Raw genomic sequence first — 27,535 nt, forward strand, 5'->3', positions numbered from 1 at the left:
TAAATTTATCCCCCGAGCAAGCAGCTCTATTAGCTGAATGGTAAACATGGCAGCACTTGAGCAGGAAACCGGGTTCAAATCCAGGGTATATTTAAATGGCAAGCAAGAATATTAAAGCGATGCCACTGGCTGCAGTAGTGATGCTGAACAGTATCAGTTACTGGAAGCTGTTTTTAACTGAGACCAACCCTTTATTTAGCAGCACTGCTACAGTAAGTGACCTGTGACCAGGCCATCGGATTGGCTGCTCCACTGTGCTATTTAGAATATGGGACAGTATCCAATCCTCTCAGCTCTTCTATGAAGTCATGCATCTTTGACTGCACAGACTTGGCTTGGTCTCTCGGTTTTGTCATTCTTTCTCTCTTAAAGGCCTTTCATTTATAGTTAACACACTGAGTAACTGTCTTAACGAATTGCTTATGCTCATGCATGCTTTTTTTATTTTTGGGCATCTTCATTATATTACTTTATTATACATTATTATTTTCATTTTTACAGTATGCTCTTTTATGATTTGGTGTGTTTTCAACTGTAAGAAGTTTGCAAACAAAAACATTATGTTAATGAATCAGTTGAAGGTTGATGAAGATTATTGTTGCATTGTGGTATACATTTGGCAACGTGTAGCATTCAAGTAAGACATTTCTGCAGTGCTATGCGGTATTAAAAAACATATGTTAGTTGATGCTAGCTCTTGAGGGGTGCAGGAGTGGTGGCAGCGACTTGACAGACAGTTGGAGTGGACCTCAGGGGGGAATGGGGGAAATATAGAGACGTGGCAGCGTGGCAGGGTCAACGACTCAGCAAGGTCAAGGTTCAAAGGGCACCAAACTCTGCCTGCCTATCTCCTTGCTGTTGTTGGGAGATGTTTACTCTAAACAGCAGGCTCACAGCGGGTGGCAGCCAGATTGAAATGTCAGCACACCCGACAACCACAGTAGTGCATCACCTTTTGTACCTATAGCAACACATTGTAGTTTTCAGACAAAGTCTTGGCAGCTAGGCTGTCTGCGAGTATCTGTCTGACGGGGGAAGAAGTACTAAGGATATGAAAATGTGACAGAGAAAAACCAAATTTCCACCCACTGTCTGTTTGTTGTAAATTTTGTTCTCCCAGTGGGACTTTAGAATTTTTGACCTGCTATCAATATTTAATGGCAGAGAAATAATGGGAAGAAACATCTTCCGTATAGTGGTTCTGAGCATTCTGTGACGCTTTTGTTTTCTCTCGGCTTGATTTACTGCATTGCACATTTTTACAGACAGCCAGAGTTTTAACTAAAACTAAGATGAAGAACATATTACTGCAGTTTTATCTTCACAGTTGTTTTTAGGATTGATTTTAAAATAATTTTACTTGTTTATGACCTCAATGGTCTGGCACCTTCCTACCTCTATGACTGCCTGCCCGCCCCCTTGGGTCTTCTACTACTGACCTGCTCGAAGTGCCTACAATGGCAGATAAAAAAACATGGTGAAGCAGCTTTCTGCTTCAACGGACCGACGGCCTGGAATAAACTCCCACTACACCTTAGACAGGCAGCTTCTGTAGACAGCTTTAAAGCACAGCTCAAGACTTATTTCTTCACTCTTGCTTTTAGTTGATTTCTAAATCGCAGTTTTTAGTCATTTTCGCACTGTTTTACCTGATTCTCTGCCTATTTTGCTATTATTTTAAAGATGTTTTATGTTGTACTTACACTTGTATGCAGGTATGTGCATTTGTGTATGTAGAGATATCCTGATGCATTTCTCTTATCTCTACACATGAACGTGTGATTGTGCATGCATGCGTCCGCCTGACTGTGTCACACAGCTTCATTACTCACTCTGTGTGTGTGTGTGTGTGTGTGTGTGTGTGTGAGTGTGTGTGTGTGTGTGTGTGTGTGTGTGTGTGTGTGTGTGTGTGTGTGTGTGTGCTCGCTCTCAGCGGTTTTGTGAGTTCATGGTATTCAGATAATAATCAAATTACTTCATGAATTCCCCGCAGCGTCATTGTATTTCATGGTCTTTATCTCTTGTAAATGACAGAACCCATGCATTGTAAATGCCATCTCCACTCATAACTCACATCCTTGAAGATATTTATTAGCTGAATACGGCTTCAGGGCATTCATATCAATGGATATCAATTTGGCCCAGGTAGCTAATGCTACCTTAAGATTAATGAGAGCCTCATCCCTCAGCACATGCAGTTCACTTTAAATTCAGCAAACATTTATAGCTACGTGTGTGATGATGATGAAGCCATTCAATCGAATGAATATGCGTGAAATGTTATTTAGTTAGGTATAATCTTGTATGGTCTGATTTACCTTGTTATACAAATTATATCCATTTGGCCATTTGTAAAGCACTTTGAGCTGCATTTCATGTGCGCTTGTCGGTTTATCTGTCTGTCTGTGTCACATCTAGGTTCAGGCGCGGGTCTATGACACTAAGTTTGTAATACTGTACGTTTGCTACAGTTGCATTGTCTATTAACTATTCAGTTAAGTAGCCTACCGTATATTGTATTAGTTCGAGTTTAACTGCTGCCTTTTAATAAGACTAAAGCGTGTAAAAGCCCAGTTAGTGGCCCCTATACAGGCCGTACTGACCCTTGCATGCAGGTACAAATTGTCTTTCGTTGTCGCACATTCACAAGAGAGAATTTTCAATCAATCATTCAAAAAGTGCAATCTGCCATAGCAGAAACTCGCAACTAAAGTGATTGGACCCGAATCTGGCAAAGCGTTAATAAGATAAGCCAGAAGAGTTTCATGTATAATTGCCTATATTCAGCACATAATGGATGTCATTACTTTGCCAGTATCGGTATAAGAATGTATATTATGCATATCCTCTGTTAAAGGGTATAGGGACTACAGCTGTTGCAGTGGCTATACGGGTCAATACCCAGTCAGGTGACACATTCGTCTCAGGAGAGGGGAAAGGGCTTTACAGCCACTGTTTCCCCCATCGGTCTCCGATGGCACTCGGATGGATGTGACGGCTCGAGGCCCAGCCCCCATTCCACCAATGTGTCTCTGAGGAGCTTGTTAGTCAAAGACCTGCAGTGACCCAGACTCGCTCTCCTTATCCCCATGAGCTGAAAAACAGCTATTGGAAACTTTTCCAGCTGTTTCTACAGTAGAAATGTAATAATACATAATAGTACTAAATTACATTTAAAATCAAAACGTTTAACAATAGTTCAATTCAATAAATAATTTAACCAATAGCTGCCATTAATCCACAATTATTGTAAATAAGAAAATGTGGTTAATGTAGAGACGCTGACTTTCAAGCTGTTTGTATTTGGATCTAATTATAGAATTTCTTCATGTGTCTAAATTCAGGGACGTTTTAAGAAATGAGATTTGTTTTTTAACCCATTAAAACCAGGCAAGCATCTGTGTAACCACTTTAATATCCATATCTATCTGACAATATATAAATTACTACCATCAATAACCAAAGATATGTTATAATATTATGTGGGTTTGTTCCATGGGGAGAGGCATGGTTCCTGACGTGTTAAACAGTGATACAGAGTTACATGCAGATTATAGGGTTACGACGGTCTGGGTACGTCGGACGTCATCACGTCATCCTTACTTGCCATATAATTTAGTTCCAGGGTTGGTGTGACATAAAGTGGACACACATTGTTGTTGTCTCTGCTGTTCACCAGTTAACAGCAAATGTATTTGTCCACTCTCCCCGTGTGTAGAGTTGGTTCCTCTGACACTGGTCTCTCTGTTTCTGTCTTATTATCATTTTTGAAAAGTTGCAACTCTTTCGAGATGGCATCACTACAGCTAGTAATTTTTTACATTACAACTCTTTCGAGTACAGATGCTTTATTGTCTGATGTTGTTTCACACAGACTTAAGTACCCGGTCATTCAATTACAAAAGATCCGTAGGGAGCGGACAAAGCGGAGGAGGAGAGAGATTTCACTCCAAATGCAAAAGAAAGTACGGTCTTAATATGTTTTTCAGTGGCATCTCTCTTCTAACTTGATGCTTTTTAACTGCTGAAGCTTAATTATTCTATCAATGGGGGTCCAAATACATCATCATTTTGCCATGAAAAAGTTTGAGCACCACCATAAAAAACTGTTAGGATTTCTAAAACTCAGGTCTTAATGGGTTCAAAAAGTAAAACTACTGTAAAAGCTGTGTGTTGTAAGGCCCATAAAGCTCCCCATGAATCCATAATGGCAGAGGTAGAGGTCAACTGAAGCTCAGATGATGATTGGTGCTGACTGCTGCCCGCCTCGGTTCATTGGCCCCCGCTGAGCTCTCCACTGGCTGCGGACCACACGGGCCCTCCCATATCTTTCACACTCCCCATCACTATAAACCAATCGATATAGCTCAATGGCACACCTGAGTGGTTGCAGGCCGAAGGCTGCTGCTGCCCTAGTGCTGTGGTTGAGTGATGAATAGCCTTTGTCAAGCTTTATGGAACCTAACAGCCATCAACACAGCTATAAAGAGATGCTGGCTGGCCAGCATCTTAAACAAGCACGAGAGTGTTATTGGATGTGTCTGTGTGTGTCTGCGAGTGTGCGTGCATGCATGCGTCAGCAAGCACAGGTGTGTGCATATGCATAATATCCGAGAAGATAAGGCCAGAGACAGATGGAAAACTGCATTTTTGAGAAAAAAAGGATTGAGCTTCCACGGGGCAAACACATCGTCATGCTTTGCAATTTATATCACTTAGACCAATCTGGGAACCCATTCAGTAAAAACAAAGGGGAGACAAATTGCCCCTAGGGGCACCAGCTCCTTTTTTGTGTAGAAACAGGAACTCGATGTGGCTCCTCCGCTTTTTTTGTACACTTCCTCCGGGGTGCTTTTGTGTTTACTCCTACTAACGACAACGCCTGTTTGAGGCAATGGTTTCCCCAGATTCTGATGTTATAGCAGAATCTGTCTTGAGAGATTACTCTTAGACAAACTCTTACATACACTTCTTATATCAATCAATTCTACATTGAACATCAGTTCAGTTCTAATAAAGGTGTGATAGGGATTTTTAAACAGGGGGCGACGGGGCCTCCCCACCTATAGCAGGTTAAGGGGGCCACGGGGCTTCCCCACCTATAGCAGGTTAAGGGGGCCACGGGCCTCCCCACCTATAGCAGGTTAAGGGGGTGACAGAGTGAATGTATGACAGAGACAGATGGAGAGAGAATGAGATAGAGAGAAAAGCAGCTTCTATCACCACTCCTATCTCACGTCACTGCCGTTGTCGGCAGCGGACTGTGCGGCAGTCAATTTTGTATTCATGATTTTCTGGAAATTCCACATCGATGGGGAATGGAAAGAGAAGTGCTGACTGAGCTTTAGCTGTATAGTGTGCCTTAAAGCCTGGCAAGAGGCTACATCTGACAGTTGGTCGGCCTTGAAGAGAAGTGATTAAACAATGCTTAACTCGCGATTTGGTTTTGTGGACCGAGATATTGAAAAAGTAGCATAGTAAGGGAGATGCCGCTTGCTTTCTAAGCTAACCTTCGTAAACTATTTGATTGTTGTTCTACAGTCAGTGAGTCTGTGCTCTTTTGTAAAATAGATTTGCACACAGTGCACTAAATGAATAAGTGAATGCAATGCACACTGTGCACTACCCCTGTTGTAAATTGGCACAATAATAAGCACATTATTAGCATGTATACTGTCCTCCTTGAGGTGTAGCAACCACAATTAAACAGCAAGCCAAACTCCATTCACAGAGGACATGAGAGTCAGGATGTAGGCTTAGCTCCAAAATATTTATTGCTGACTCCAAATGAGTGTAGTGAATACGGAGTGAAACTGAAAAGACAAACATACATACAAAAACAATTACTGTAGGCTATGTTGCTTGTATAAAGTGAGTAAATATAAGTGCAGGTTATATTCAAGGTTATGGTAAGTAGCCAAGCTACTAGTACAAGCTCATAGCACGCCACTGAGTGGCGTACTACGAGCTTGTAGGTCAGCTATTTTTGAAAAATCGTAAAAATGTGACACGTTATGAATCCTCTTCCTGTTCATCATATATTTATCTGTGTCCACCCAGTGATCCCATCCCTTATAGTCCGTTCAGTCCATTCAGTCACTCAGACCCTTGAGTCTGAGTCACCGTGAACTCCTTCCTCAGCACACTATCGAGATCTTCCCCAGTGACGTCATCAACATTTAAAAGTCTTTTTGCTGCTTCCAGTACCATTTTGATCCTCTCCGACTTCCCCTTTATTTCCACCGCTGCTTGAAATGTACTGTAATTCTGCAAACTGTTAATAAAGATTTCAATCAATCAATCAAAACCGCACAGTTTATTACCATCGCTATAAAGGCTAGGAATGTTGTTTTATCCATACAGATATCATTTGCCCTCTTTTCCACCTGCTCCCTCTGATCGGCCCCACTCTCTTTACAGCACCCTTCCACTTTCTTAACAGCTTCCGCATTATGACATGCCCCATTCTGCTCTCATCTTATGCACCGTGGTCTCCTTGGTCTTCCTGGAGCACTGGGCTGAAACCTGCATGATGCTCTCCTCCACAGTGAATAGTTACACTTGGCTTTCGCCTCCTTGCAGTTCTCATTACAGTTATCTTCCCCACACCTCCCACATACTTTATTGCCCCTGCACACAGCCGCTACATGCCCGTATTGCTGACAGCAATAGCATCTCAGTGGAGCTCTCTCAAAAGGCCTGACATAGTAACTCATGTACTCCACATATATTCTTTCCGGTATCTCCCCTTCAAACGTCAGACACGCGCCGTTACTGTCCTCCCGCTTTCCTTCCTTAAATCGCGTCAGCCTCCTTGCCTCACAAACTCCTTCCACTTCCAAAAGCTGCTCACATTTCACTGATAGTGGAACGCCCCCTATCACTCCCTTCTTCCTTCGATTTCCCCCCAGATGAAACATGCTCACTTTCCTCCCCTTGAAGTTCAGTCCGTCCCCTACTACTGCATTCTCTGCCTGATCTGAGATCTCTATCCATACAATCTATAATGACCATTACACTCCTATTAACTCTGATATAGCGTCCTGAAAATCTAGTCCTATTCCTATTCACAAATTGCAATTTAGCAGTTTATACAAGGGGAAAGTGAAAACACATGCAGGCGAGACCTCCTCGCACATTTGAACCACAATGGGCGGTCTAAAGAAATTAAGAAGTAATGTTGAGTATATATAGAATGATGATCAGAAACAGTACCACAATCATGAATCGTGTCTTTAAACATTGTTTTTTATGATATTTTATTAATGTTGATTGACACATTGGCTGTGGATCGATGGATATTATGGTTGTTGATTGGACACATTGGCTGTTAATGCTGGCCATGTTCGCTGTTGTGAGGTTTGTCTGTGAGCTTGTGTTTCAATATTTTTTATTAAGCAGAAAAATACATGGACAATACATGAACTTATGACACATGGGCACAACATACAACACTTCTGTAACAGTTTTTCTTTTTTTTCCTTTCAGAAATCTGTGTCTCACACTTGGAGGTTCTCTGGGGGTTTAAATCAAGATCTATAAGGCATTCATGAGATCAACCATAATCCCAAATGGGTTGACAGTACAATAACAGGACAAAAACAAAACGTATATGCAAATCAAAAAGTACATACACGTATGCCATAAGGACAGGAAGGGGCATAAGGACAGAAAGTATATATACAAATCATAAATACCTTTTTACAGTTTCACACCAAATTGAGTATATTAGACATCACAATATAGCTGCCACCATCATCTTTTAGATGATGTAAGTCTGACCCCTATACCTCCTCATTGGTGTGCCTTTATAATACATATCCATGTCTTCTTTGTGATAGTGATACTCAACGTATGATTCAATCTCCCCTGTGCTGCATACTTTCTCTCATTGGAACAGCTTTCAAGCTCCCCAACCAGGTCAAGAGTACAGAGTGTGTTTGTGTGTGTCTTTTCTCACGCCTGGTAGCTATTGCTTCCCGCCTCATCTCCTTAGAGAGCCTGAGAGAGGTGGCAAGCATTGAATCAGAGCAAAACTGAGAATGGAAAGGGTCAGACATTTATGGAAATAGTGTTAGATTTTTGTGCGTGCGTGCATGTGTGCATGTGTGTGTGCGTTGATACTGAATCGGTGCAAAACAGCCTCTAGTGTGCTCTCAAGTAAATAGCCACATGCCGACAAGGTCAAATCTCCTATTTGGACCATTACGATAATGTCTGCATATACAGTACTGTACAATACAAATGATATATACCGGTATATATATATATATATATATATAGTGTATACTATGTATATACTGTATAGGACAGAGGGAGGACAGGGGATATGGAAGGTAAATGGATCAGTGGGATGGATGCGCTTGGGAGAGGTTAAATAGAGAAATGAAGAGAGGAGAGGAATGAGAGGGGTGTTTGTCAGGTGTTGGTGAGTGTGTGAGTACGATAACAGGAGAGCTTTGGTTGATATCCCTGCATCAATTTGACAGATTACCGAATTACTTTACCAGGGCTGAGAAGATAATGAAGCACACGTACGTAGATGTCAATACACATCCAGCAACGTGCATGCAGACACACACACACTTACACAGACACATACACACAATAGTTTACACTCAGAAGTAACTAATAAAATATCCATGATACTTTAATTCGACAGTATCTCTGCTCCATTCAACGGCACTCCAGAGAAAGAAGCCTATACAGTTCCATTTCCATCACTCCCAATCATTTCTTCATAATTAGTTTATCTCCATATATAGACAGAGGAGATTAAAACCCATTCTGACCTGAGATCAGATTCTAAAAATGTCTTCCTCTTCCTGACAGTTTTCTGTTTCTATGTCAGTCATTTTTCAAAAATAGCAGACCTACGTACAAGCTCGTAGCGCGCCACTCGGTGGCGCACTATGAGCTTGTAGATCTGCTATTTTTCAATAGCTAAAGCATAACATGATGCTAACACCAGAAGGGGTTCCCGCCCAAAATGGGTTAAAAAAGAAAGCCTCCTGTCATATTTCCTGTTCTCCTATCACCTCTTCCTCTTGACCCTCATCTTCTCTCCATTCATTCTCCTCTTGACAGATCATCTTCTCTCCATTCATTCTCCTCCTGACAGATCATCCGGTGATGCCTCCTTTGTGTTACGCGGAGGGAAAATTGTCTTTTTGTAGATCGGCTTGTAACGGCTTTACACATTCCCTTCATCACGCATTGTCTCACTCTATATCTCTCTTCATTTCCTTTCCTTCTCAACCCCTGAAAGCCTGGGGCGGCCTCTCACCGTTCCTCCTCATAATTCTGTTGCAGAGGCCCAATAATATTACAGTAGCAACAGGACAGGAGCAAAATATGACAGACGGCCGTGAAAGATATGGAAGGATGTTTTTTAATTAACCCTCCTCTGAACCGTCACTCAGTGTTGCTGAGAATCGTGATTGTGTTCTGCAGAAGGTTATCGTTTTGTTACGTCAAGGATTTACCGAGCCGTTGCTTCAAAAAGTACTTATTTTTCACTTTAATGTGCACGTTGCGAGCGGTGTCAAGGTAGGTCAAATAATAATCAACTTTATTACCTCGTAATTTTCGCTTCAGTTCAGGTCTGCTGTACAGTATATAATGCTTTATCAAGAAGACACCACAGCATGATGGGTACAGGACACACAGAAATGACAGCTCATCATGTGTAAGGTCAAAGCAGCAGAAATTCTCTTGAGAAAAGCGTGACATTCTAGTAGGCCTATATACATTTTAAGGAGTGTGTCTTGTCTGTGGATGTCTAGCCTCGGAAACCCAGACGTTTAGTGGATGTCTGTCTGCGGGTGTGTTGTGTTTGGACAACATGTTACCATACTCTAATACAATGCATTTATACTAGACTAGAGGTTCAGGCTGCTACGCGGCCCTCACACCTACGTCGCACAGCCGATTACAATTTACAATTTAGGCATTTAGCAGATCTATTTGAAAATAGCAGATCTAAAAGCTCACAATGTGAGCAACACATTGTGAGCTTTTAGATCTGCTATTTTCAAATGATTTCTATACATTTGAAATGAGACATTCTGCATAATGAGTACTTTTACTTTTGGTACTTTAAGTACATTTTGATACCAATACTTTTGTACTCAAGTACAAAAGTAGTAACGAGTATTTCTATATTGCAGTATTTATACTTTTACTTAAGCACATATTTTGAGTACCGTATTTTTTCCAGCACTGGAAAAAGCCTGCATACTGTATATCGGTATCTGTTGATATCGGTTGATATCGGATATCGGAAATTAGGAGTTGGACAATCTCTGGATATCTGTAAAAAAGTCAATATCGGACATCCCTAGTTTTGGACAACTGGATATCCATGATATATGCCTATTACTGTATGCACATATCGGTCAGATTGGCGGTTCTAGAGAACTGCATATCCGAATGTAGGAGTGGCTCACAACCTCAGTCTGATGACTTAAAAGTCTACTATCTTCCCCGGATTATAGGTATATCACTTTAGTCTAGTGGTTAAGATGTTGGCTTTCTACGCGTTTTTCAAGTAATGCCCGGGTTCGAATCCCGGGCTTTACACGAACAACTTGGTGGCGGCCACCGCACTCCCTCGGGTCGTTTCCGATGCTCGGTCTCCCCTTGTGATGCCCTTGCATCATAATTCATAGGGGAGTTTAATTGACACTCAGGACTTTACTGTGTTAATAATAATTTGCTCCTCCTTTGAGTCATAATTGTAGCTAAAAACCTATCATGAAAGCCATTTTGGCTTAATGGAACTTAATAAATTATTTCAAAGAGAGTGAGGAGTAATTTTCAGTTCTACTGCTAGGGTTTCAATGTAATTGCATAGGAATAATTATTCAAATTTCCTCCGTACTTATTCTGCTTCCCGGGGCCACCATGCCATTTTTAAAATGTCATAGTATACATGTTACATGTTTTATCACAGTACATACGTCCTAATACATACTGTAAACAATTGGATTTTAGACAAAGCTGTGAATGTTCAGTCTTTCCAATCTCCCAGTTTCCCTTTGTTCTTCCAACAACATTTCAATGATTCTTTAGTCGTTGCTTGTGTTGTGCAAATACTCCCTGTTTTAGCTTTTTAATGTGTTAAATGTGAGTGTAAAATACTGTTTATTCATTTTCATATTCACAGTATAACAAACGTGATCACCACATAGAACCAGTGCCACAGGTCCTCTAACACAGGGTTTTTTTTATACCAAGTACCACCACAGAAAATATCTGGCACTCCAAGTACCACCATAATAACTGATGTTAAAATACAGGAGCGTAGACCTGCCCCATCTACGCAATCTTATCTACTATTAACGCAGGAAGAAAATTTAATTTATTCTTTTAATTGCTTAGTTTTTGTTCCATTCCTAAGCCATTTGCTGCTGCGCTGACCCACAACTGATAATAGTTGTAATGGCATTAATCAGTTCTCTAATCTTCTATTAATGGCTAGTTGTGCTGTCATGCTCATTTCAGAAGAAAATGCAATTTATTCTTTCAATTGTTTTGTTTTTGTTCCATTCCTAAGCCAATTTTACTGCTGCTTTGACGCACAACTGTTTTTTTAAACGTTCTGTTTATTAGATTTTTTTAACAAATACAAAAAACACATGGACACATGTACACGCAAGGAAAATAAACTCCAATACAATATAGGCCTATAAAGAGTTATCAGAGATCCAACGTGAATGTGAGGGAGGGTATGCTTCTTTTCCAGTGGATCAGAATTTTGGGCGACTCCTCTGAGTACCACCAGAGGGGGGCTCCGCTCAAGTACCACTAGTGGTACTAGTACCAGTAGTTGGGAACCCCTGCTCTAACACCCCTCTCACCCAATTAACATACAGTTAGAAAAAAAGAAATATAATACATACAGTACAAACATGTACATGCATTCAAAGAAGTATGTCAAATTGACATTTTTAAGACTTACCTTGAATTATTGATGTCAGAAACATTTGATAGGCATACATCTCTTTAACAAATCCCCTTGATGGCAACGCAACCTGCACCATCGCTTAGCACAATAGGCCAATCTCAACGATGTGCAAATCAACTAGCAACAGTCAGCTATGTTCGTGTTAATCTGTAGGGATTAAAGAGCATGTTTTAAACACATCCGTTTATAATCTTGCTTCATTCCCATAGACAATATTAACATCAGCACGGCAGCAGCATGCAGCTGAAGTGTCAGTCAAAATAAGAACCTTAGTGGTACAATTCTGATATTTGTTCAAGGGTATTACATCATATGGCTGCCAAACGCAGCATGTTGTCAGAAGCAAACATGAAATTGTTGTGACAATTTCCAGTAGCCTTCAATCTCCTGGTATGAACTGCTCTCAATCCCCCATGGTGCATTGGTTCCAGGATATACCTTAAGATGCTGGTGTTCAGGAGACAGCTTTTGCACCACCTGACACCAAATTAAAATTTAGCCTAGTTATAGCTTAAATGGCTTGACTTTTTAAGCTATAACTAGGCTACAGTAAGTTTGAACTCTGGCTCCAGGACCCAACACATTATGTGTCATTGAGCAAGGCACTTTGCTCCAGTGGAGCTGCTCAGTGGCCAACCGTGTATAAGTCTGTGGTTGTAGTGCTCAGCTCCCAGGTTTTAATGTGTGTGTCTTATATCTGTGTGTCTATGCAGGGCTTTGCTGAAAATGAGCACTTGTGCTCAGCTAACTACCTGGGTTCATTTTAAATGGGGGCAGCCCATTAGTCCATTGTCCCAATGGTCAGACAAATGTTATCAGTTAGTGTGGCATATTTTTTTGTGCTGCCAGACCAGTGGTATAGCCTACTTCAGAACAAAGGTCAGTCAGACTAATGCCATGGCACCGTTTAAATGTGCTATACAAATACATTTGCCTTAATTGCCTTGCCAAATTTCCTTTTTGTTCATTTGAAATCTTTATTATCCTCTGACATATAGAGTCTCTCGCATACTGTAGTTGAGAAAGGAAGTCATTTTGTACTGTCCATACAATATAGATGCCATATATCGCGATCGGTGGCTTATTGTGCTCATTTGTACAAACTTTCATTGCAATGTGAATCATAGTCATAATGTGAAACTGAGGTAGGGGGGAGGGGGTAGCGGATAGCGTGGGTGGCTAAACGTTGTGATCGCAATCGCCCTCCGGGGCCATTAGCTGCCCCCTGCCTTTATCCGCTGGATATTTATAGGGCACCTTGGTATTGGGGCATCCAGGGGCAGGTAACCGGGGAGTGAGGGTTGGGGGTTGGGGGGTGGCAGTCGTGGGAGGCCTGTCATTTGGTGCCTGTGGTGGTGATTAATGCTTGAATACCGTGAGCTTTATCAGGAGGCCGGCAGCCTCCAGACCAGTGAATGTCAGCGCAATTAAAGGCGGTGGCAGACGGTAGAGAATGAGAGGAGAAGTGGGCCCCTATCTGCAGATTGCAGACTGGGCTAGCCGGGAGCATAGCGGTCTTTGTAGAAGGTTCCAATGGCTAGCGCCTGTTCATTCTTTAATCACCTCCACTTCTCATTAAGACCTGCTTTTGTTCCAGCCACCGCTTTTCTCTTGCGCTGACAGATAAAATATGGCGAGAGAGAGAGAAGAAAGAAGGGAAGACAGCCTCTCCTACGCCCAGGCATCAGGAACCCTCTTAAATGGGGGGTGGGGGGTAGTAGCAGATTCAGTCAGCTAAGGAAGAGGGAGGGAGGGAGAGGAGATGGAACTGGAACGAGGGGGAGAGAGAGAGAGACATGGAAAGGGAGAATTGTCCATAAAGGCTTATAATTCTCCTGGATTTTTCTCCTGAGTGGAGGAACACACACACACACACACACACACACACATGAAGACAGACGAACACACGCACACTCGCACAGTACAGTACAGTGTTTATGTCATAAATATACGTAGAGTCCATGCAAATTACTCGAGGTAACACTTCTCAAACTATGGTAGATTTATGCCAGTGGCAGTCCCTGCTAGTGGTGTTAACAGCAGGGCTTATTGTGGACTGTCATGGTGTAAACTAGCCTCTGGTAATCTGTCTAATTCCAATGCAAAGTGCTGAAGCCCATGTGAGGAAAGACAGCCCTGCATTAACAGCTGTGTGTGTGTGTGTGTGTGTGTGTGTGTGTGTGTGTGTGTGTGTGTGTGTGTGTGTGTGTGTGTGTGTGTGTGTGTGTCCAATCGTTGCAGGCACATTACTGGGGAACACATTTTGACGCAATACATGTTATTACCTCAGTCTTGTAGAGGCAAATGTACATACATGTGACTAAATAAATGATGATTGCCTCCCACACATGTTGGAAAGTGGAGCAGTATTTAGCCACACAGAGCAGCAACCACAAGTCTGGTAGTTGACAAATGTTAAAATGGGCTTGTTTTGTTTCTCAAGGTACAAACCTTCTCCCTGCATACGTCAGCTGACATCTCATCCCACAACATGATGGTAGAGTCAATTCAACTCATACAGTCAGACAAGGTGGATTATCACCATTTTTCCCTTTTCCCATTACACAGTGTCACATGTAATGAATGTATAAGACTGTCAGAATTGGACAGTTTGCGAGCACATTTAGCTGGACGGATCATCAGTTTTCTGACTGCTACAGTAGATACAATATTTTTTACAGTACTCATCTACTGTACGTACATCAATCCAGCTATGCATCTATAAGCGGTCTGGCACATTGAGGTAAAACTGGCTTCCTTGGCTTCTGTTCAGAGAGAATTCTCACTGTGGGAGGACACAGTTCTCCCTGACAAGGCTTTGTCGTGGGAGAAGCAAAACATTGTGTGGTCCTTGCTTTCAAGGGCTGAATTCCAAAGTAGGCCACAAAGGTTGACAACCAACTTTCATATGAATCAGTAGAATCACAGAGGCACAGAGGCACTCTCCAGGAAGTCTACTACAGGATGTTTAGTGTTAGCTCTTCTGAGCTTTGGGCAAGTTAAGATGAAGCTCTTCTGAGCTTTGGGGAATTTAAGATGAAGCAACTTTCATTTTTATTGGTTGGACTGCAACAGCGGTGCCAACGCTGTAAACATGAATGTCTCTGAATGAGTCATTCACTGACTGATGAAGTTACAGCATTGGTCAGCCGGTTGTTCTGTGTCTGTCTGTCGATCTCCGATCTCCTCTCCATTTCAGTAACCTACTTTTTTCTGTCATGGGTGTGCAGGGACATCCACATCGACACAAAGAACGCTGTCCATGGTTCTGAATTGCATACATTATCTGTTACCTGATTGTCACCAGGCGACTGCAGCAACAATAACACACAATAATCTAGGCATATCTATATGTATGTGAACAGTTGTCAGCAGTAAATTAAGGCTTACCATTCAAACTAGAATATTATTGACATAAATTTGGCATTTGTTGTCTGTGCAGCTGACATGCACACTGAATCTTAATCCAAGCCACTTCTATATGGAATTTGAAATAACTAGATACAAAGATGGATGTGCTTTCCTCGTTTCTCATTTGCGATTATGCAGCTTATAACACCATATCCATTTGCCTCATTGGTTTTAAATTATCATATACAATATGATAATTATATATCATATACTTTGCGGTCGAAATGCATGTGCCTGCAGTGCTTACAGTATTTCAGCTGGGTGCTTGACTCTTGATCACAGATATTTACACTCACCATGAGGTAATAGGCAAGCCACGGTGTCTTTGCCAGGTAATAGCTAGCTGTTATGTTGCCAAGTGAGAAAACGAGAGCAGTCGAGAGTGAGGAAGAAAAGAGGAGTGAAATTATTGTGTCATCTAACGGGCCAAATGGGTCACCGAGAACAACAACGTGATTTTATACGTAGGTTTCGGCACAGGTTTAAAGAAGTATTCCTTCATGCAAGCTGTTAACGTGCCAGCAAGCAAGCGCCAGAGACACAGCAACAAGGGAGATTAAACGTCTTAATTGTTCCGACATAACAGACCTCTTTTTTCACTGTTGTTAGGAAGTGAGAAATACTGCAACATTGATGTTGAATGCTTATCATCACCTACTCCTGCAGGAGTTGCGCTGAGTAGCTCAGGGTGAAGGTTGGCCCAGATCAGGTGTTGATTACTGTATGCATACTTAGTCAATTGAGTTTGAGTTGAAAATAATGTTTCTCTCTCCACCTCACAAAAGCTCTATGCCTCAATCCAGCTTTCTTTAGATCCTTCTTCAATGTGTGACGCTTGTCTGACACATGCAGGATCTCACGGAACGGTTTTAAAAGCTCAACTAAAAGCAAGAGTGAAGAGGTGGGTTTTGAGCTGTGCTTTAACGATGTCTACAGAGGGTGCCTGTCTAAGCTGTAGCGGGACTTTATTCCAGGCTGTAGGCCTGTAGAAGCAGAAAGTTGCTTCACCGTATTTTTCTAGTTGCCATTTTTTTTAAATATAAAACTGCACGGGAAAAATGGGAGTGGGGAAGTTATGTGACATTTCCTACACACTTTCAGAGCTTCTGAAGTACAGACTGGTAGGCGGAAGCATTTGAAAAATGTGGGAGCCAAGGAGTCAACGCATTTCTCAAAGTTAGGGAATTACAGTATATACGCCCATACATAAACACACATAGCAGTGTTGAGGTAATCCAAACAGATTTGGAATAAACTACAACCCTGGTATACTTTCTCAGCAAGCACCATAGATGTGGGGTACAGCCAGCCAGCTGGTCTGTCATTAGCATCCACCATAAAGTCCATCTGAAAGACCTCAATGACTAAATCTAGGCATAATGATAACACTTAACCCTGGACCTTGTGTTCATCTGTCCTCAATTACTACAAATAATTCAGCTGAATAATAGGTGGGTGGTCTGGTGGGTGGTGGGCAGATGACAGAGGGAAAGAAGAAGGTGAAGGAGGAAGACGAGAGGTTCGAGTTAAAGGGGCGTGATATTGGTGGTACTTACGGGTTTGGATGGATGGTACTTAAGGATTTTACTGCGTAGACTGTGGCGTAATGTGAATTGTTATTAGACTGTACGACGTCATTCCCCCTGGGTACGTCAGTCCCTTTCGAGGGGGTATGGTGTATAGTGGAGTGCAGATGGTGCAGTGACAGTCCCTTTAGCGGAAACATTTTTTTGCAAAATGACTGGGAGCAATGCATTTAATATGCATTCACTGTATGTGCCACCAGTGGGGAATATCAAACTTATCATAGAAGCCACAGAACTGGGCAGATGGAAACCAAATCACTTCCCCGTAGTCATAAAACTGCTAATGTTTGTGTTTTTAAGCAGTGTTTTGTTTTAAAAGGGAGAGAGTGAGAGAGAGAGAGAAATGTATGTGGGCATTTATGCCTTTGCTTACAGTATGTGTGTTTAAGTGCAGTGTGCGTGGGCGCACTTTTGTATATGTGCTGTATGTTCAGGCGTATATGCATTATGTGTACAGTATGTGCACTGCATTCATATACAATGCATTATATGCAGATAAGCACATCCCTTTATGTGCTCATGTGTGGGTCTGTAGCATGACGGCCTTCAAAGGCAGAGACCGTAACTTCATGTTTCTTGACGGATGGTAGTGACGATGTTTTGTTCCTTTTGATTGAGCTGAAAGAAATGTCTTGTGGAGATGATGGGTGCAGTATGCTTTGCATTAATTATTTGATTCGTTTGGAGGTGATGGTTAATTGCGGTATGCTTTGCATGAATTATTTGCCTCCTCAGTGTTTTTGTTTTCTCCCAGGTGCCTCGAGCGTCATGTTATCTGCACAATTAGTTTTCCTACTGCAGTGTTGTTTTGCGTGCACAGATAAAAGCGAACACATTTGGAAGTCATTTGCATGCAAACGTGCAGTATAGGTGCACATACCGTCACACCACACTCACTTATTCTCTCTCTTTCTCCCTTTCTCTTGTTCTCGCTGAGTCTACAAACATTTATTATCATACACACATACATTTACATATAATCATTGGCACCCATCTATCAATTGGTTCTGCTCATTTAATGTTCCTGTATCAGCCATAGTGTGCCCCAGTTGAGACAAGTACTGTGCATGTGTTTGATCATTTTCAAATGGCTCCAAGTATGCATGTGTTCATGCACCAAACTCATTAGCACACATTGTTTGTTTGTTTTTTAGCAGGGACAATGCACATTAAATTCATTTTTCAAAACCATGTAAATGTGTACAGTCGTACATAGCCACACAGCACACCCACTTCTTTACTGTGATATACTGTAGTAATAGTGGCAACCAGTGAACAGTCTGTTGACGTTAGAAACTAATGTCATGTTCTCATGATTGATGTGCAACGTTTAACCAGCTTAACCCGTTAAAATGTACAATCATTTTGGATGTCAAGCTACGTTGGCTATGTTGGGGGAGGGGGGGGGGGGTGTTTGGGGGGGCTGGGACAAAACATTTGCAGATGGTGGTCTGCGCGTCCAATTATATACCAACTACTACTTTACTGATTTAGAAGGCATTTGTAGAATTGGCCCGCAGGTTTTAATGGGCTAAAGCATGAAGTGAGAATAAAGCCTGAGGGTAGTTCGTTTTAGTTTTGTTTATCTCGCTCATAATTTAACACAGCAGTTGTATATACAGAATAAAGGTTAACATATTACAATTGACCGAAAAGGTATGGGCCGCCGCCTGAAACTTATTAATATTTAAATGAGTTGCTACATACAGTAGAAAAAAGGAAAGCACAGGTCTCCACCAGGGCAGGTCAGGTTGTGGCCTCCTGGTGGCGCTATAATAGGCCAATGTGAAAAGGGTGCCATTTCTTCTTACGCCTTGGATGGCAATTGGATGATTTGAGGCACTTCTTAAATATCGGAAAAAAACAGAATGAAAAGAAACATATTGGGCTTTACGTCAATCAGAATCGCAGAAAAAGCACAATATTCAGGGTATACTTAGTTGCATGCTGGTGTCAAGCAATTTAAATATCAGATCAACAAGTTCACAACATGTTGTGCAGCGACGTGTTGAGAGCTTGTAGATCACTATTCTGCGACACAATGTGCGAACCGAGTATAACTCACTCAGGCTTCAGCCCTAAAGTGCTGTTCCATTATGATGACCCACTGTGCAGCCTTCCATAAAGACATTACAATCAATGTGTAGCACCAAGCATCTGGTAGCGTTTTGATTTCACAACAGAAGGATAACTAATCAAATCAGGACGACAGTTAAACAGGCAAAGTGCATATTGTCGAGTGGATTATGACTGTAAATGGGCTCCCTTTTTCATTGTTACACAACCAGGGTGATAATTAATATTATTAATAACAGGCATAAGTCACATCGATGTTCCTCTGGAGAAACACTGAATAATGCGCTGTTCTAAAGGTTTTGATTACATGCAGAATCCACTCTACCTTATTAATTTGCAGCAGCATTATGTGGTCAGTTTTTTCAAATTATGACTAGTTTTTTGTTACTTTCTTGTTGCTTTGTCATCACGGGTTTTCTGAGATATGACATTTTTAAGCATCTAATTTCTGTTTTTGATTGATTCTGTTTGTGGTCACTTGCGGATGCCACATACAGTAGGTGTCCGGTCAGTGGTAGTCAATGAGAACACAGCATTTCACTATTCAAGATCATACTGTACGTACAGGGTGATCATACCCAGTAGGATTTTACCCCAGTGTTACGGGATTAGTTGGCAGTGGTTGAGGCAAAGCTGCTTTAACGGTATGACGTGATATCTGCAAAGAATGGCAGATCTACAAGCTTACAATGCATCGCGATGCGACACTTGAGCTCGTAGATTTTTGGCCCACAACACGTAATTGCGAAGTATAAATGATGTGTAAATGCACCATTTATGTGTGCATTTACACATGCATTTACGCAAGTGGACGGTGAAATTAATTTATTTAATTTTAGAACATAATGGGAAGAATCTCTATAATTAAAAGAAAGCTACGTGGGTTCACTGTAGGTTGTTATTGTGTTGTAGCCTATTCACACATTTAAATGACAAAAGTGTGTGGGTGAGACTAGGAAACACGAAAAAATAAAAGACTCGTGAACTGGGAATGAAAGCCAAACTAAACGGCAAGGAAACGCAGCGTGAAGGTGAACAATTCAAAAACAGCAAATTACATGAATAACAAGTGGAATGATTTAGAAGAACCCAGAGGCATTGCCACCTCTACAACTGTGTAAAACCACATTATGTGTGAAATCGCTCTTATCGTGTTTGTTAAATGAAGCCTGCTGTTGTTTGTCCTTTTCCTCCTCCAGACACGGCTCTCCACCCGAGGCAGAAGACACCCACCCCTGATCTCTGCTACAAGAGTGACATGAGCAGCCTCATGGACTTCAATTCTCCAGACGCCTCCCTAGACAAAGGTATCACTTGCCTTTATCTCTTATACTGAGCCTGGGTTAGGTTTGGTTGAGAAAGAACATCTCCTTCTTTTGCAGTAACAGCCCGGAGGAAGTTCTGGCAGTCTTTGTGGAGTGTGAAGCACGCACACACGCGCATACAAACAAGCACGCACGCACGCACACACGCGCGCACACACACACACACACACACACACACACACACACACACAGATGTGTCATTCACGCTGACGACTACTATTTCTCTCTATGAAGTTTGCCCTTGGCTAGTGTTACACCAAGTGCATTTAAAGTGTCGTAGAGAGCCTTGGTACCAATCATAAAGGCTGCCTGTTCACTTCAATGTGTGGACACATAGTTGTTATGGAAAGAGGTGGTGGGGCATAATCGACTAGGCTATATATTGTACACTTGACAGAATGATGTACTGTGCATGTGAACATGGCTGACATGCTTTGTGCAAACGGTCAGTTGGTCGTTCACTTGCTACGGACAGTCACATTGCATCAAACAACAACAAAGAAATATCTGCACCACGTGCATGAGAGCCTAGAGTGCCACTCCCATGAATACTTATAAAAACATATTAAATAATATAAATGCATTTTAGACAACACTTGTTAACTGGCTGAGGTTCATTACTAGCTAGTACAGTGCGTACGCGCCGGAAGCTCATGCCTATAGTTTCTTGCTTGTCCAGACTCCAGACCTTTGTCAGGATCCGATGGTTCTCTGTTAGAGAATCTGCACAGTTATTTGTTTATTGTTCTTTTAATACATTTCTTCCTTCCAGTTAATTTTATGCACTTCTGCCTTCCGTCAATGCTATAAGTAATGGTTACATCAACACAACTGATAGTACGTTGTACCTTACTGTAGTTGCAGTGGTTCCTGTGGGTTTACCATGAGCGCTCACCTGGCACCTGTCAGTTGTATCACCAGATGCTTCCTAGATGCTTCTGTTCCCAAATGCTTAATACTTTAATTACCTGCCTAGAGTGAGGGCTGCTCCCAGGTACTCAGCCAGGGGAAGTTCCTGTGATCTTGTTCTGCTGCAGTTTAAGGATGCTTAAGGGGAAAACAATTGTTTTATCAACCCCCCCACTCAGTGGAATGCCCTCCCTTCAGCCCTGAAATCCCCAAATGAATTCCCTAGCAAGATGCAAGAATGACTTTAAATCATGGGTCCATATCAACACTAACTGGCCATACAGTTCTTTCTCTTAGGGTACCTCCTGTCCTATATGTATTGCTTCTATCTTTATTGCTTTTTAACTTCATATATAAGGATTTAAATGTCTTTGTTTCATGGTTGTTTGTACAGTTTGTTGTCTATGCCTCAAGATGGACCACAATGGAAACAAGCTGGTGATTTCTAATTGGGGACATTGTTGTGATATCTTTTAACTGCCAAAAAAGTATTCTATTAGCTATAATGAAGATCAGCATCCAAAGATGAAAGGGCAGATTTTTCTTTTTATCTTGATAGGATCAGCTTATTTATAGCCTTCTATCCACTGTGGCCAGACATGTTTCGATTTATTCATTTTTTCCTGGCTATCTACACTGACCACTTTAATCGCCCAGGCCTTTTATGACACACACGCCCCTTTCAAGGACATGGACAGTTGTGTTGTGGTTCAGAGTTGCCATGCAGAAATGGCACCAGCCGGTCTACGAAAGTTCTTCCTGGCCTGCCATCCATGCTGTGGCACGATGCCACGGTGCAGCATGAATCTCTACCACTGTCCACCAGGCTCTCTCCAGGAAGCCTCTCTTATATGGGTTTTGTTAATCTGCCAGTCTCATTCTCTTAGGCTCCTGCGAGCCAGGACATGAGAGTGCTCACGAGCTCAGCAGTCCATTATGCAGCTTGCTGAGGGGTATATGGGATCAGTGTGGCGTGGCAAGGTCCTAATTGTATCTTCCATAGTGTTACTGTACATCTCATTCACGATCAGACAAGCAGTTCATTGCCAAGAATAGGGTACTTACACAAGGAATATGTTTTGGCCTGCACACTGCGACAATCCAACATGAAAACGTTTAACCACTTAAACGTATACGTCATTGACCGGGGTTCCCCAGGGGTCTGTACTTAAGTTCCATTCCCTCGTTTGTTCCCTCTACACCAAATCTCTTTGACATGTGAACTTACAATGTGGTGCGGTTGAGACTACAGTGTGTGTTGAAGGAATGAGTTAGAATTGTAATTCTCTTTACATCTTACATTCGATGGTACGGTTACACAGTAAAATCCCCAGTGTCCATTTAACTATTGATAGTGTACAGTTAAGTACAATTAAATCATATCACAGTGTAGTAGAGGGCAGCACTCAATAGACAGATGTGATTAGACATATGTCAGCAAATGCACTCATACACTGATGTTTTCAGACATACGCCGTGATGTACTGTTGAACATGTGCATGCAATGTACAGTAACGGTAACACACACACACACACACACACACACAGAGCTCTCGGACATGCACAATCATGCACACAAATACTCTTCTGCAGCACATAACAGCTGGCGCATTGGTTCTAGCATTGCTTCCTCTGTGCTGTGAAAGTGCAAACTCAGGGAATTATGAGCATGCGCGCACACACACACACACACATACACGCTCGCCAAGCCAACCTCCTCTGCATCGGGCCAAGGCCGTGTATATCACCATGAGTTTCCTCAGAATATGAACAGGGAACAGTGCTGTACTGTAGGGTCAGCAGATTCAATTTACAATTTACAATTTAGGCATTTAGCAGACGCTCTTAATCCAGAGCGACTTACATTAAGCAAGAACAAAAGCATGGGAATACATCACATAAAGACATTTATCATGAAACATGCGTAGCTAAGAAAGTAACAGTGGAATATCTATAATGAAACTATACATATAAGCTATACATCTATACTACTATGCTACACATATGTACTATGACGTGCTATGACTACTAGAATTGCTATCTAAGGGGGTGGGGTAAGTGCTATGGGCCATGATGGAGTCTGAAAAGGTGGGTTTTCAGACTACGGCGGAAGATTGGGAGTGATGCTGCAGTTCTGACTGCAATGGGAAGTGCATTCCACAGTTTTGGAGCCAGAAGGGAGAAGAGTTTGGGACGTGTGGAGCGTTGTCCCGGCGTTTTTAGTGAGGGTACTTCCAGCTTCCCTGCGTTGGCTGATCTGAGTGAGCGGGAGGGTTTGTAGGGTTCGATCATACTTGCAAGATATGGGGGAGCCATACCTTTGGTTGCTTTGAATGCCAGCATCAGGGTTTTGTATTCTGTGCGGGCAGCGACCGGGAGCCAGTGGAGGGAGCGGAGCAGGGGGGAGACATGTGAGAATTTTGGCTGGTTGAAGACCAAGCGAGCTGCAGCATTTTGGATCAGCTGGAGAGGCTTAAGTGCACATGCTGGTAGGCCAGTAAGGAGGGAGTTACAATAGTCAAGTTTTGACAAGACTGTTGTCTGGATTAGGAGCTGGGCTGATTCCTGGGTGAGGAACGGTCTAATTCGTCGTATGTTATAGAGTGTGAACCTACAGGATCGAGTGACAGCTGTGATGTGAGTTTTGAACGAGAGCTGACTGTCCAGGACAACACCAAGATTCCTGGCTGTTGGGACAGACGTTACCAGGGCGTTGTCTATGGAGATAGTTAGCTCCCGCATAGGGCAGGACTTAGCTGGGAAGAAGAGAAGCTCAGTCTTGTCTGGGTTCAGTTTGAGGTGGTTGGAGGACATCCACTGTGAGATGTCAGCCAGGCATGCGGTGATGCGCTCTTCCACCTGAGTGGCAGAGGGGGGGAAGGATAGAAACAGTTGTGTGTCATCGGCGTAGCAGTGATAGGATATATTGTGAGCAGAGATGATAGTGCCAAGGGATTTAGTGTACAGTGAGAAAAGGAGGGGACCAAGAACCGATCCCTGTGGGACCCCAGTTTGGAGGGTTCGGGGGGGTGATAACAGACCTTTCCAGGAAACCTGGTAGGTCCGGTCGGTGAGGTAGGAAGAGAACCACTTTAGTGCCGTTCCACCGATGCCTAGATCCGCTAGGGTGTCTAGGAGCAGCTGGTGGTTCACTGTGTCAAATGCTGCCGATAGGTCTAGGAGGATCAGTACTGCAGAGTGGGAAGCAGCTTGGGCAGCATGTAGTGCTTCTGTGACTGCCAGCAGGGCAGTTTCTGTGGAGTGGGCCTAGATTCATCAAGAGAGAGACAGACAGACAGACAGACAGACAGACAGACAGACATGGAAAGAGGGATAAAAAGAGAAAACAAGAAGGGGAGGGAGAGAGAAACGGAGGATAAGAACTAAGGGGAAGTGCTGAAGTACATAGAACAGAATGTAACCTTTGAACACCATATCATTTCTCAGACAGGTGCTGTTTCTGCACATTGGCTGTCAAACAATGTCAGCATCTGGATGAAGTGTGTCAATTAATAAAAATAATGGCTATAATTAGAGCTAAGAAAGCTATAGTTGCAAATTTGCAGCCATACAAAGAGGATATCCAGAAGGGAAAAGGGCTGTGACAGGGAAAGCGAAAGAGACAGAGAGAGAGAGAGAGACGGAGGGATGTGAAGTTTATAGACCAAAGAATTATAGTGCAGCATTGGCTGCGTACACAGTAAAGTTCCCTGTGTTAATTAGCACCAAGAGTGTACAAATGGAACCAAATGGACCCGTAAGGTCCATTCGGTTCCATTTGTGCACTCTTGGGAGTTAATTGTATTTCACTGTGTACATACTGAATGCAAAGGGGTTGGGTGGGAAATGCACTTTTTTTTGCATTCTTACTCACTCGTGGCGAGTGTGAAATTACAATGTTGTACCACAGCAGCAGTAATGTCCTCCGCACCGTCCCTTAAACACAGCCAGATTAAAGCTGCACAGCTATTGATGTGCCACTGTTACGCCCATTACATCCAATCATCATGGAAGGTATCAAATTGCAATCTTGTACAGCAATTTAACATTTTACCCATTTTGAACTTGTGAAATAATATGGGACATTCTGCACAATGAGTACTTTTGGTACTAACTATATTTTGATGCTGATACTTTTGTAAGTTTACTCAAGTACATTTTTGAACAGAGGACTTTTACTTGAGTATTTCTAGATTGTGTTCTTGATACATTTACCCATTTACATTTACCCATTTAGGCTGATTCTAAAAATGCCTTCTAAAACCTATAACCTAGTTTCTGAAAACCTTCCTATTCTTATTAAAATGTATGTACATATGTATGTATGTACAGTATGTATGTGTAACAACTAATGACATGGACAGATGGTGGTCTGGTCACAGGTGTAGCTTCCAAAATAACTTTTTCCACAATCTTAATGCTATACAGAGATACAATATAAAATATCTTCAAGCTAATATCTTCAAGATATATTTCTGCCAAGCAGAAAGCTGGCTAGACTAGTTCGATTTACAGTAGGATTTATTTATGCGAATGCAAAGGCAAAACAGAAGTGGGTGGGAGGTGGGCCATCAGCTTAATTTTCGAATCTTCTGATGTACAGACTGTTTGGAGGAAGCTTTTGTCTCGAGAGACTACAATAGGCATGTGATCCATGTACTGTAAGAGATATGATAGGATGTAATATTAATGAGCAACCATAGCCACGTGGGTTTGTTTGTCTGTGTCTTATCGATCAGCCTGTACTTTACATTGGGGGTTGAAAATGGACGACCATAACAACAACATAGAGGTCTGATCCAGATTTCCGTATCTTTACCATTAGTGAAATAGTGAATCTTTGCCATTAGTGAAAAGGAGCATCGATACATTGTTGCTGTTGTTGTAGGGCGGAAGAGGATTGGATTTCAAAGGTCATGAGGTCAAAAAGTTGGATTTCAAGGGGTGGGGATTGTGGGGATTACCACCTCTGCCTCTTCAGGAGGTCATTATACTGTATCAGCTGTCATTTCAAGCATAATGTGTGTGTGTGTGTGTGTGTGTGTGTGTGTGTGTGTGTGTGTGTGTGTGTGTGTGTGTGTGTGTGTGTGTGTGTGTGTGTGTGTGTGTGTGTGTGTGTGTGTGTGTGTGTGTGTGTGTGTGTGTGTGTGTGTGTGTGTGTGTGTGCGTGTGTGTGCGTGTGCGCGGGCGGCCGGGCGCGTGTATGTACAGTACGTGTGCGGGTGTGTATTTGCGTACGTGCATTGCTGTATACCAGGGGTTGGCAACTTTGACGATGGCGATCGCACCATTGCTCAAACTTGTCATCGTCCCCGATCATTTCCACTGTCATACTGTCCATCTTGTGCTTTAGTGGTGTTGGCCAACAGTCTGACACTATCATCTTCCTCATTGTTCTCCACATGAATGCAGCACGTTATTATTGTATAAAACGGAACCAGTCACAAGATGTATTTATATCAGCCAAATGACGTCTTACATCGTCATTTAGTGCCCTAAACAAACTTTAAAGTCCATAGACTTAGCTGGCAAACAATTTATGTCATTAGTGCTCTAAACAAACGTAGTCTTCAAAAGCCATTGGAGGGGCTAGTGCCCCCAAAATGATTGACTGGGAGTAATTAAATTAACTCTGTTAATTTGACAGTGTAGTCATTAGTATGCTGAAGGTGAACTCATGTCATGTGTGCCTTCCCTTCAGCGCTTCCGAACATTACAAGTTATTTGACTTTCGAGACATTTCTCCTTGATTAAACAGCTTCTTACTGGTGTGGGTAAATTAATCTGGAGCTGCATGTGCACATTAACCCATTAAGACCTGAGGTCAATTCTACTAATGTCTTTTAATCCTAACAGTTTTCTGAAAGTTTCTACTGTATGTCAGTGGTTTTCAAACTTTTTCATGTGAAGGACCCCTAGAATTATATGTAGGCTATTTGACCGTGTACCCCCAACACATTTTTTTTGCTCCCATATCATACACCTGTGCACAGTGTGAAGCTCAACAGCGCCACTTTGTCACCTGTTAGTACTCTAAAGTCTAAACAGACAGACATAGGGACCCTAAACAGACGGACATTGCTGTTCATTGGAGTGGCTGCACCACTCAAAAACTAAAGGTGCCAACATTAGCATCAGTGTTCTGGAGAGGTAGTGGTATAGTTCCTCATTGAGTCATGCTGCAATGGAAATAAAGAGCTCGTCATTTAGTTCAAAGGAAATGGATCAAGATGGATTTATTTTTCACTTACTTACAAGCC

The 27,535-nt window shown here is 42.2% G+C and overlaps 1 protein-coding gene across 1 annotated transcript in view; it reads left to right on the forward strand.

Moving 5' to 3' along the window:
* The window catches only part of LOC308316145 (kazrin-like), a 191,291-nt gene that overhangs the window by 103,829 nt on the left and 59,927 nt on the right, over window positions 1-27,535 (forward strand). Inside the window, 1 exon segment of the mRNA XM_080764574.1 lies at window positions 20,241-20,348. Within this exon segment, the coding sequence (XP_080620700.1) occupies window positions 20,241-20,348 (108 nt within the window).

This window comes from Protomyctophum bolini (assembly GCF_963924005.1).
Source record: "Protomyctophum bolini genome assembly, chromosome: 5".
Classification (NCBI taxonomy): Eukaryota; Metazoa; Chordata; class Actinopteri; order Myctophiformes; family Myctophidae; genus Protomyctophum; species Protomyctophum bolini.